General features: G+C 41.0%; 1 protein-coding gene across 3 annotated transcripts in view; it reads right to left on the bottom strand.

Moving 5' to 3' along the window:
• vps13d (vacuolar protein sorting 13 homolog D) overlaps positions 1-12,514 on the bottom strand; it is a 113,555-nt gene that overhangs the window by 10,369 nt on the left and 90,672 nt on the right. For all 3 annotated transcript variants that reach the window (XM_039605015.1, XM_031755611.2, XM_039605016.1), the window contains 8 exons: positions 7,629-7,778; positions 5,488-5,637; positions 5,220-5,316; positions 4,993-5,141; positions 4,143-4,277; positions 2,364-2,531; positions 1,045-1,177; positions 136-331 (listed from right to left, as the gene is read on the bottom strand). In XM_039605015.1, coding sequence (XP_039460949.1) covers positions 136-331; positions 1,045-1,177; positions 2,364-2,531; positions 4,143-4,277; positions 4,993-5,141; positions 5,220-5,316; positions 5,488-5,637; positions 7,629-7,778 — 1,178 coding nt within the window. The remainder of the gene's footprint in view (positions 1-135; positions 332-1,044; positions 1,178-2,363; positions 2,532-4,142; positions 4,278-4,992; positions 5,142-5,219; positions 5,317-5,487; positions 5,638-7,628; positions 7,779-12,514) is intronic.

Raw genomic sequence — 12,514 nt, 5'->3', positions numbered from 1 at the left:
GAGAGAATCCATGTGTGCACATAGTCAAAATATAAGCTGGTGCATGTTGAGGTTGAGGTTATATAATAAAACTGACTTTAACAAAATAAAATAATGTATTGGATTCAAATACTACAGGGAACAGACTTAACCCACCTATGATTACTGAGACTAGCCATATCCCGGACTGTCTGGGCTGTCTCTGATGCAAAGTCCAGAGCTCCAGCCACCGGTTTGGTCACAGTACCAACAAGGCCTTTACCCAGGCCAGAGAAGAAGCCACCGACTCCACCCTCCGTCTTCACACCCTCCACTGTGGAAGTGATGATGCTCGTCATGCCTCCAATGATACCTGAGAGAGGACAGAACGTGTATTTAAAAGGATGTACAAACTTGCAAAAATGCTAGCTTCAAGGAGAACAGGCAGTGGGTCTTTAGTTTCATGGAGACAATCCCTAACTTTGTTATTTCATATGAGTAATGTTTCTGGTATATGGATGTTGTTCTGAGGCCTTTTGTGACCTCTTGGACGAGTCGCTGCTGCGCTCTTTGGGTAATTTTGGTTGGCCAGCTACTCTTGGGAAGGTTCACTAAGTTCCATGTTTTCGCCCTTTGTGGATAATAGTTAAAAAATTCCTTGCTCTATTTAACAGCACTTTTAGACTTTTCAAAATTTCCATAGGGGGCTAATAATTCTGTCATCATCTGTATGAATTTTGACTACTTTTTTTGCAATTGTATTTCAGTTGAAGATCAGCTCAAATTATGTAAAAAAATCAATTCTGAAACACACACTTATTCCAAAGGGCTCAAATATTTTCTGTTAACAATGATCATTTTAGTGTCATCTTTCATTCAGTAATCGGTATCGTTTGATTGTAAATCTTTTTTTCAACAATAATTTGTTCGCCCCAGTACTATTTTAGCATATGGACAACAGTCAGAGTTTACATAAAATACATTTTTAAGGGTTTAAGGAGGCTCTTCATTCAGACAATCATTAAATGAATCTTTAATCAACTAGCGCTATCATTACCCAGACAAAGAAAGGTTTTGAAGCTGTACCGTGAGCCAATCCATGAATCCCTGCTACCAGGTGCTCTCCACTGGTGGCTCCGTGGTATCTGATGTACTCTCGTTCATTCTGGTGCCGATTGTCCATAGTCTTTCCCAGCCCATCCGATAAAGTGCCTGCAAACTGACAAACAAAGCAGAGTCCCACCACACTGTAAATAGACTGGTTCTTTTATACACTGTTCTATTCTACTCAAGCACTCAAAACACTTTTCTACAACAAGTATCATCAAATGCATCCGAAGCTTAGTAATGCTTAGTAATGCTGCATGCAGACTTGAGTCGACACACTCACATGGAAGAGAAACACACCCAGATGTTGGTGCCTAAAAGCCATTGGGAAATGATTTTCCATGTGGCCCATTATAACCCAATGACAGTACATATGGAATATGACAAAACTCTGGACCAAATAATGGCCCAACCATCAGCTGATTAACCAAAACCACCTTCGCGCTCGTCAGCTACAGGGAAGGGGTGGAGGAGTGGGTTCAGGGTCTGGTGTCAGGGGAGGCTGACCCAGGCAAGGCAGCTGGAAAGTTGCACTCACCAAAAACTCAGAAAAAGGCGCAAATAAAGAACTCTTGACTTGAAACGCTTGTGAGGTGAGAACGACGGAGCTCCCCTACTTTCATGAAAACGCAACAAAATGTCAGCGCTTGGTAGGAAATACTGGATGAAGTAATGGACACATTTCATGTTTGATGTCAAAGGAAAGGTAAGTAAACTGTGAGGAGCAACTCTCACCATTAGAATCACAGGAAACTTTCACACTTCATATTTTAGGGAACTAAACAGAATCATTTCAGATTTAATCTACCATAATCTTAGAATATTTAATCAACGAAAACTAAGTAAAAGAATTTAGATGCCTAAATTATGACTAAAACTAAATCACAATTTGCTGTTATTGGCTGGCATTGTCGATTTAAAAGGTATTATAGACCTAAACAACAAAACTTACTTTACTCTTCTAATGTCAATGTATATATTTGAGGCTTTATGTATATTTTTGATCATGTATGGATTTGCAGAAAATCCAAAATAAATTTGAAGTTGTGTACCCGAATCTGTTTTTTTTTTTATCTCATTAGAGATGCTGCACAATAATTCTAACCTGGAAAAAGAAAAGTTCAAAGAAATGATTAAAAGATGACATTCATACCTAATGACCAGGGTATATAAACTATATAAAAAATATCAAACAAATACAGAATTTCCCTGAATTTTGGGAATGAATAAAGTTTATCTGATTTTAACCAAACCTAAAAAGTGAGAGGCAACGTGAACCAAAGCTAAGATATACATACCTTGGCTGCAGAGTTGGACACACCATGGGTTACACTGCGTATGAGACCACCCACATTGCCATGTTTGAAGAGTTCAGTCATGCCCTCAGAGACGTCATTGAGGAGGCCCATGGGGTTCCCCAGGAAGTCCACAGACCCAAGTATCTGAGCCGCTTGACTGATGAGCTCCTACATAAAGACAACATTGCACTGTAAGGCTCTGACACAAGCTACACTGTCTACCACAGCACATGACATAGTTGTCTATTTGATAGCTTGCAGTGGATTTTTTTTTTTTTTTATAAACCCGTTTTACTTTTTTATAAATTAAATGGCACTAGTTTTCAGTTTCCTTTCTTATTCTACTAAATTCTTCTAAATGAAATCTCTGTAGAGATATAGTACTGTGCAAAATTCCTGAGCTCACCACATTTCTTTTTGTTTTGCTATGAAAATGGGATACAATAGCTGCAGCCTTTTATTGAAAGGTATGTAAAAATACAGATATGTATATGGAAATACAGTATATAAGGCAAAACAGAGGCTGTACAATTTGACAAAGCTTGAAAGTCTGTATTTGGTATTTTTCAACACAGCCTGAAGTGTCTTAGGCAGCTAGGGATGGGAATAAGAATCGTTAAGAATGTAGTGATTCTGATTCCATTATCAATATTGCTTATCGATTCTCATTCGTTAAAAATTAGGGCTACTGTCAAGTCCAGTTTTTATCATCTTTTTTATCATCTTTTATATCTTCTTTGTTGTTATCAGCATTGGGATCATTACTCAAAAAAGTATTACACAGAACACTTTTCTTAAAAGTAATGCAGTATAATACTTAGTTACTCCCAGGAGGAAGTAATTTGTTACACTATTCATTACATTACTATTGCATTTCTCTGTAAAATGACCTGAAACATATTGTCTCATAATTACCATTTAATATAAACCTGAAGTTACAGTTCCACACACCAGCACAAATCCCTGTTTTCCATTGTTCAACTGTTCAACTTGTGGTGGTGTAGATCAGCTGATCAGCTGTGGTGATGGTTGCAGTAGGAATTGTCCATAGTCGTGCATCACATCATCTAGTAGATCTTCAGAGGGTACTTCACGTAGTCTTGGTAACTGGCTATGGAGGGTCCAAGTTTCCAGGTTCGCCATCATCCTATCTTTCAGGTCAGCGCCTCTCACACTCAACATTGTTTCTGCCATCATACTTGGGGCTTAGTACCCAATCTTGGGTGGGGGTTATGATGATATCTCCCCTCTGATATGCCGTTCTTGGTGTAGCATTTGTGTTGTACCTTGTCAATCTCTTACAGCGAGAGCAGTTACCTTCTTATGAATGTTGGAACACTGAGCTACTAGTTGTTTTGCCATCAATCTGGATGCTAGATATCGAAGATTCCATAGGTCCCTCATCCTGTTCATGTAACCACTTCCGCTGGAGTTACTTGTATAGTAGTGTATACAGTGTCCTATTCTCATTTCTTGCTCACTTGTGCCTTCTTGCTCCAGAAGCCCACTTCTCATCAGTGTGTCCTGGTTCGTCAACACCTGACGCGGGACATTATTAATCTGGGTGACGTCTGAGCTGGTATGGCTTCAGTCTCTCGCTCATATCAGAGGTAGGATTGGTTAGCATGGGGCTTCTAGCCTAGGGACCCTTACTTAATACAAATGCTCCAGAGGCAAATACAGTCTTACTACTATGCTAAGCGCACACACACACACACACACACACACACACACACACACACACACACATGTAAATATATAAAGAGTGTCCCCTATTACCTCTCTGAAGTGTTTAAGGATGTCATTGATGATGATCTCCTGTGTCTCATAGGGATGCACTCTTGTGAATGGGTACATGTTGATGACTGCATCTTCAAAGCGAACTAGAGGAAAGCCCAGGGTACCTTTCAGGGCCTAAAATGACCCAAAAAAAAGGAAAAGAAAAACAAATCATGTAATAATATAAGGTAGTAGCATGGCAGCTCTCGGATACTTGAATTGTTTTATGCCACAAATGCAGAGTGCCTGCAAAGTCAGGCCAAAACCCAATATGGTGACAGCTGCAGTCCATAAAATAATCAGCAAAGTCACAATTTTATGGTGTGAAAACAATCTGATCAGACAAAACATTATAAGTATTTAATTTAAGAAGTGAAAAGCACTGAGCTCCTGTGACAGAATATGATGTTCTGGTTGGAAACCTTGTGTCCTAGATATCACCCACCTAAATATTGCTGCTGTTGGCAGCATCAGTGAGAGCTACATAACCGGTGCCTGTCTACTGTTATATCAATCCTTTAAGGTTTCATCTGCCTTACAAAGACTTTTTCAACTTTAAACAATTAATTTAGCTTTATTATATATAAAGATGCAAACTACTGCCATTTTTATACTTGGTTAGGTTAACCAAAATATATTTACATGTAAACACCGTATTCAGGAAAAGAGAAAATATTCTCAAAATGCTGAGCAACTGCTTTAAGAAAATAAAACCTTTGAATAGTTATGTCTACCATTAAGTTTTGGTTTTTGGACATGTTGCTCTCTATCAAAGGCATTGCCACTTTGCATTATCAAAGTAATTTCAGACTAAAAGCTTGGTTATAAAAAAAGATCAGTGTCTGGTTACCTTGAGTTCAGCAGGCAGCTTGTGAGAGGTGAAGACGCTCAGTTTCACCTGAGGAAGGCTGATCTTCAAATTCTCAAAGTAGTACCGTTTTGGAGGTCCAGTGTCCTCATTGGGCTTGTCACGGAGGTTTTCATCCAACTTCTCCAGCTCTGGATAAGGATAAAAATGATGAGTTTTGCAGTGAGCCTCTCACCACTATTAACAATGATGCTGAAACAAAGACCCACCAGCATCTGTCTGTCCATATCCAAAGAAACTGAGCAGCTTGAGAAGCAGCTTCTCCTCAATTATGACAGTGAAGCGACGAGCTGTCACCATCAGGTGCTGTGTATATATGATGGTTACATCTTTAGTCACAAGATTCTGGTACAACAAAGCTATCTGTTTTCTAAAACAATATCAAGGTTCAGTTAAAAAATATCCTTTCTGACAGTTTCATCAATCTACTTTGCTACACCCAGTGATCACCTGTGAGGAGCACAGTGTGGTACTCACCTTGTAGAGGTCAGTAAGCATGAGGCTGCTAGGAACCTTGACTGAATTGACTTGCATTGCTGGGCCACTGTCACTTACACTGCTCTCACTGGAACTGGGAGTCACACACAGCATGACGGGATGAGTGGTACCCAAGAGCTGATTATCCACCTGATAACCACAATGTGACAGAAAGAGTACTTATAGAGTTAGCGAAACATTCACTACATATACAGTCCATCAGGAAAGCATTCACAGCACTTCACTTGTTCTGCAATTTGGAGTGTCAGACTGAATACTTATGTACATGTTATATTTTTATTTTCAGATTTACAAGAATTTCAAGCAAACTTTTTCACTTTGTCATTATAGGGTATGTGTGTAAAAAAAATTTTAAAATTTCAATCCATTTTGGAATAATATGACAAAATCTGGAAAAGGTTAAATGTTGTGAATACTTTCCAGATGCACTCATCAGACTCAAAGTACAGCAAGTTAAATAATTATTTGTAAATTTGCTCACTTACAATACAAAGATGGGAAATCTCTCATTTTTATGGCAGTTTAATTTTGATTCAAAAACATATTTCATAATAAGTTACAAATTGATTTGCATGTCATTGAGTGAATTAAGTATTTGAGCTAAAAAATGACTTAGAAACCTTTGTTGGCAAACACAGTAATAAGATGTTTCTTGTAGGATTTTGGCCCACCAGTCTTCACAAAAAAACCCACTAAGTCCTTTAGGTTTCTTGGCGCTGTTTGGCAACTCGAAGCTTTAGCTCCCTCCACATATTTTCTCCAGTACTGAGGTCTGGATACTGGCCAGACCACTCCATGACGTTAATGTGCTTTTTCTCTGGCCTTTCCTTTGTTAGGTTATGTTGTTGGTATGTTTTGGATAACCGTCATGCTGGAGGACCCACTCATGACCCACCGTCAGCGCTCTGGCTGAGGGAAAGAGGTTCTCATCCAAAATTTTACCGTACACGATCCCATACATCGGCCGCTTAATACAACAAAGTCATCCTTTACCCTTAGCAGAAAAACAACTCCAAAGCATCCATGCCTGTGCTTGACTGTTATTTATATAAAGTGTTTTTCTGGATTTTTGGTTCATATTATGTCTCTCTCCAACAAAATTAAACTACTATAAAATTTAGAGACTTTTTATTTCTTTGTAAGTGAACTTACAAATTCACAGGGGGATCAAATAATTATTTTCCCCACTGTACTTAGTAACATTGTTTTCTTAATTTTTAGCATGTATAACACATGAATGTAAAATGAAGCATCTTTTGCATTCATTTATCTATATTATCAACCGCTCTATTCCAATTCAAGGTCATGTGGGGCTGAATGTGTGTAAGTGTTAGATAGAAAGGATGTAAGCATAGAAAAAAGTGCCTGTATGAATGGCTGAATGAGGCAAGTTGTATAAAATCCTTTGAGTGCTCAGGTAGTGTAGAAAAGAACTATATAAGAATCAGTCCATTTCCCATTTACTCCACACGGAAAGGCCCCAGTCTGGACTCTAACCCAGGACTTTCTTACTGTGAGGCAATGATGCTAACCACTGTATCATTCTGCCACCCATTTAAGCTGAAACTACAGATTTCAGTAAAATATTGGTTGCTTAATTGAAGTCATTTATGTGTCTTTTAATAACATGAATTCAAATTTAAGTGATTTTAAGTGGTTTATGGCTCAGCTGCAGGGGAGAAGCGGAGCGCTGGGTTCAGGGTGTGGTGTCAAGGGAGGTGCTGGGACCTGACGGCAGAGCGGTGTCCTACACTAGAGAGAGGCAGCTGGAAAACTGTCTTACTCTAGGGTTTTATGTATTATGAAGGTGGTTTACTTCCTACTGTAAACCAGTATGTTGCCATGGTAATTTATGCTTACTGCCAGATTATCATACGCCACAGAGGCTACAGCTAAGAAAAAACAGATTAGTGAAACCTCGTGTTAACGTTGATAGCCAGCTTTGTGTGAAACTTATCCTGATTGTCAGCGTTAGGGTAAGTAAATCCAGATAATGGAAAGATACCCTGAGCATGTGAAAGTGTTCATTTAAAGTAGCTGTGGAATAAACCTCACACTGCGTGGTCCTCTAATACGTTTATTAAGTACTGTAAATATTTTCAAATGTGCAATATGCTCACCTGTATATTGTGGATGCTCAGCTCCAACACTTCATTGGCAGCAGTGCGAGTAAAGTGGACATCTATACCAGACAGCGTAGTAAAAACAAGCTCCTCAGGAACCTTGTTGACCAGAGACAACCCTAGCCCCTCCTCCAAGTTCACCAACACCTGGGTATAATTACAGAGAAGAAGTGTATGATTCCTAGAGAGAACCATTTTAAGGTTTTCTAGAAAGCCTATTCTAACCAAGACCAGTGCAACAATGTAAAAAGTTCCAGAAAATAATAAGATAATATTCATCCATACATTCATCATCATCATCCTCTCCCCACCCCATCCAGCTTAACCAGGAGAACACTGAGGGTTTCTCCAGCGGATCCATCAGCTTTCTCCTGGTGCGACATGCTTGGAACACCCAGGAGGCATCCTTGCCAGATTACTGAACCACCTCAACTGGCTCCTTTCGATGTGGAGGAATGGTAGCTCTTCTCTAAGACTCTCTCAAACGACTATCTCCTCATTCTATCTCTAAGGAGAAGGCCAGACCAGAGAGCATCACTGCAGCCATGTCTCCTGCTCCCCTCTCCCCTCAATCATGAACAACACCCTGAGATACTTAAACTTCTCCACATGACGCAGCAGCTCACGTGGAGGACTCCACCCTTTTCCAGCTAAGGACCATGGCCTTAAATTTGTAGGTGCTAGGTCCCATTCTTGAAACATCACACTCTGCTGTGAATCATTCCAATGCAACCTGAAGGCTACCACCTGATGAAGCCAACAGAACCACAGTATCTGCAAAAAAGAAGAGATGAAATTCTGAAGGCCAAATATGAATATGGCCTTCAGCCACCTGGCTATAGTTAGAAACTGAAACTATGAGTAGAATTAGTGACCAAGGGCAGCCATGGCTGACACCCACGGGAAACAAGTCTGACTTATTGTTGGAAATGCAGAACAGGCTTTGGCAACGCTTGTTGCAGAGGAATGGCTTATTTGAAGAGTTTCAGTCAGGTTTCAGAGCTCATCACAGCACAGAAACAGCTTTAGTGAAGATTACAAATGATCTTCTTATGGCCTCTGACAGTGGACTCATCTCTGTGCTTGTCCTGCAAGACCTAAGTGCAGCGTTCGATACTGTTGACCATAATATCCTATTAGAGCGATTAGAACATGCTGTAGGTATTACAGGTACTGCACTGCAGTGGTTTGTATCATATTTACAGGGAGTGCAGAATTATTAGGCAAATGAGTATTTTGTCCACATCATCCTCTTCATGCATGTTGTCTTACTCCAAGCTGTATAGGCTCGAAAGCCTACTACCAATTAAGCATATTAGGTGATGTGCATCTCTGTAATGAGAAGGGGTGTGGTCTAATGACATCAACATCCTATATCAGGTGTGCATAATTATTAGGCAACTTCCTTTCCTTTGGCAAAATGGGTCAAAAGAAGGACTTGACAGGCTCAGAAAAGTCAAAAATAGTGAGATATCTTGCAGAGGGATGCAGCAGTCTTAAAATTGCAAAGCTTCTGAAGCGTGATCATCGAACAATCAAGCGTTTCATTCAAAATAGTCAACAGGGTCGCATAGAAGCGTGTGGAAAAACCAAGGCGCAAAATAACTGTCCATGAACTGAGAAAAGTCAAGCGTGCAGCTGCCAAGATGCCACTTGCCAGCAGTTTGGCCATATTTCAGAGCTGCAACATCACTGGAGTGCCCAAAAGCACAAGGTGTGCAATACTCAAAGACATGGCCAAGGTAAGAAAGGCTGAAAGACGACCACCACTGAACAAGACACACAAGCTGAAACGTCAAGACTGGGCCAAGAAATATCTCAAGACTGATTTTTCTAAGGTTTTATGGACTGATGAAATGAGAGTGAGTCTTGATGGGCCAGATGGATGGGCCCGTGGCTGGATTGGTAAAGGGCAGAGAGCTCCAGTCCGACTCAGACGCCAGCAAGGTGGAGGTGGAGTACTGGTTTGGGCTGGTATCATCAAAGATGAGCTTGTGGGGCCTTTTCGGGTTGAGGATGGAGTCAAGCTCAACTCCCAGTCCTACTGCCAGTTTCTGGAAGACACCTTCTTCAAGCAGTGGTACAGGAAGAAGTCTGCATCCTTTAAGAAAAACATGATTTTCATGCAGGACAATGCTCCATCACACGCGTCCAAGTACTCCACAGCGTGGCTGGCAAGAAAGGGTTTAAAAGAAGAAAAACTAATGACATGGCCTCCTTGTTCACCTGATCTGAACCCCATTGAGAACCTGTGGTCCATCATCAAATGTGAGATTTACAAGGAGGAAAACAGTACACCTCTCTGAACAGTGTCTGGGAGGCTGTGGTTGCTGCTGCACGCAATGTTGATGGTGAACAGATCAAAACACTGACAGAATCCATGGATGGCAGGCTTTTGAGTGTCCTTGCAAAGAAAGGTGGCTATATTGGTCGCTGATTTGTTTTTGGTTTTGTTTTTGAATGTCAGAAATGTATATTTGTGAATGTGGAGATGTTATATTGGTTTCACTGGTAAAAATAAATAATTGAAATGGGTATATATTTGTTTTTGTTAAGTTGCCTAATAATTATGCACAGTAATAGTCACCTGCACACACAGATATCCCCTAAAATAGCTAAAACTAAAACAAACTAAAAACTACTTCCAAAAACATTCAGCTTTGATATTAATGAGTTTCTTGGGTTCATTGAGAACATGGTTGTTGTTCAATAATAAAATTATTCCTCAAAAATACAACTTGCCTAATAATTCTGCACTCCCTGTATCTAACAGACTCCAATTTGTACATGTAAATGGAGAGTCCTCTTCACACACTAAGGTCAATTATGGTGCTCCACAGGGTTCGGTGCCAGGATCAATTCTGTTTACATTATACATGCTTCCCCTAGGCAGTATCATTAGAAGACATAGCATACATTTTCACTGCTATGCAGATGACACCCAACTCTATCTATCCATGAAGCCAGATTGTTCTGAAGGCAGGACTGTGATGCAGGTTTCTGCCTCGCCACTAGAGGCAAAAAACTGCTCACCGTTTTGTGAGTAATGTTTTGACTGGGATGAAAAATGGTATTCATGGAGGCAGTGTGAATCACAAGTTATGCTCGGGAGCAGTTTATGCGGGTTCATTGAGAGTGTGCTTCCATAAGACTGGTGAGTTACAGGATATTTCTTGTGTAAGAAGGATAGCCTGTATGTTTTATCTCTCTGGACATCCTCTGTTTGTACATTTTCTCTAAGCTAAGTTATCGCTAAACTAAGCTAAGCTGGGCTAAACTAAGCTGGGCTAAGCTAAGCTAAGTTCGCCTAGGCCAAACTGAGTTCAGTTTGAGTTGGTGATTTGTTATGTGTATTTGCCTTCTTTGTTTGGCATCATAAGTGAGTGGGGCACAAGAGTTAAGTGCTGGAACGATGTTTATTTTCTTTGTTGCCAAATATGGTTCAGACTATAAGTAAAGGCTGCCAGCTTAGTATTAAGGCCTATAAGACAAGTATGTGGCCTGTAATAGGTTATATAGTGATTATTGTTGTCTGTATTTGATTGTAATTTGTGTTCTGTTTGTTCATTCTGTTTTGTAGAACCACACACACACATACCCACACCCACACTAAATCTGCCATTAAAGAGCTGAACGATCATCCCCTGGCCTCGTTATTTTCTGGAGGGTCATAGTGGCACTTGACCTGTGCACACCCTGTGATCACCACCGTAGAACTGAACCTCATATCAGAAATCATCATAACACAGATAACATACACCAATAAGTTAAACTGCAGGAATGTCTTAAAGACATAAAGAGCTGGATGGCCTCTAACTTTCTGCTTCTTAATTCAGATCTTGCTCTTGCTCTTGACGAAGGCGGTCGCACTTTTTCTCCTCTCCTCCTCCTCCTCTCCGTTAGCTTCCCTGCTTAGCCTCTTGTGTCCTTGTCTAGTCTCGCGTTTTTTGTATTACTTTTCCCTGGAACACTCTCTCACAGTCTGTTCTCTAAAACCTAAAAGAGGAATTATGGATTGGATCAACTGGTCCCTAAATGCAATTGACACCCCTTTCTCAACGATAAGTTTGGGCTTGGGTGAGCCTGAGTGCTGAAGATATCTACCTATTCTGAACCATGGTAACAGGGTTCTGGCTGATCGGAGCTGGCTTGGCCCTGACTTATCGAAGAATTAAGAAAGCGGAACCGGCTGTTCAAACCTCCACAAGGCTGCCCGCTGGGATTGAAACGATGGGACGAGGCGTGAGTTTCTCAAAATGGGCTCATTGAGTGCAGCACGGATAAGATCTTGGAGAAGCTACGGCTGCTGTGAATACTCAGAATAAGATCTCTGAGTGCAGACTGGATTACATCTCGGAAGGGCTCGCTCGGCATAACATCTCTGAGCGTAAATTGGATGACATTTCGGGGAGGCACACTGTCGTGAGTTCTCAGAATCGGCTCTTTGGGCACAAGAATGAAAACATCACAGAGCGCAAGTATGGCGAAGCTCGCGGCTCTCCAACGGGAGATTGAGAGACCAGTGTTGGACTGTAGAACTGCTTGGAAATTCATATGAGCTGTTCGCACTAAAGTAAAAAGCACCATCACTTCATGCGGATACCCTCTCGGCGCCGGCTGCGGTCGCAAGGCTGGAGCCGAACAACAACACCCTGATAACGACTGTGTTTAGACTGTTCCTTCCCATTCCATGCAAGGCCACCTGGGTTGGCTGGAGGACTGTTTACTTAGCCTGGCAGGGCGAAGGACACTGTCTCAGCTGAACTCTGGACATGCACACACATACATATACACTGATTTGCACACACTCATCCCCCCTCCCCCCTCCAAACGCCTTCGACGCTTATTCCCTTCCGATGCTGACGGTGGATCAAGGAGACCAG

This window comes from Oreochromis aureus, linkage group 20, assembly GCF_013358895.1.
Source record: "Oreochromis aureus strain Israel breed Guangdong linkage group 20, ZZ_aureus, whole genome shotgun sequence".
NCBI lineage: Eukaryota > Metazoa > Chordata > Actinopteri > Cichliformes > Cichlidae > Oreochromis > Oreochromis aureus.
The sequence above is the reverse complement of the archived record's forward strand: the minus strand, read 5'-3'. Positions and strand labels throughout refer to the sequence as shown.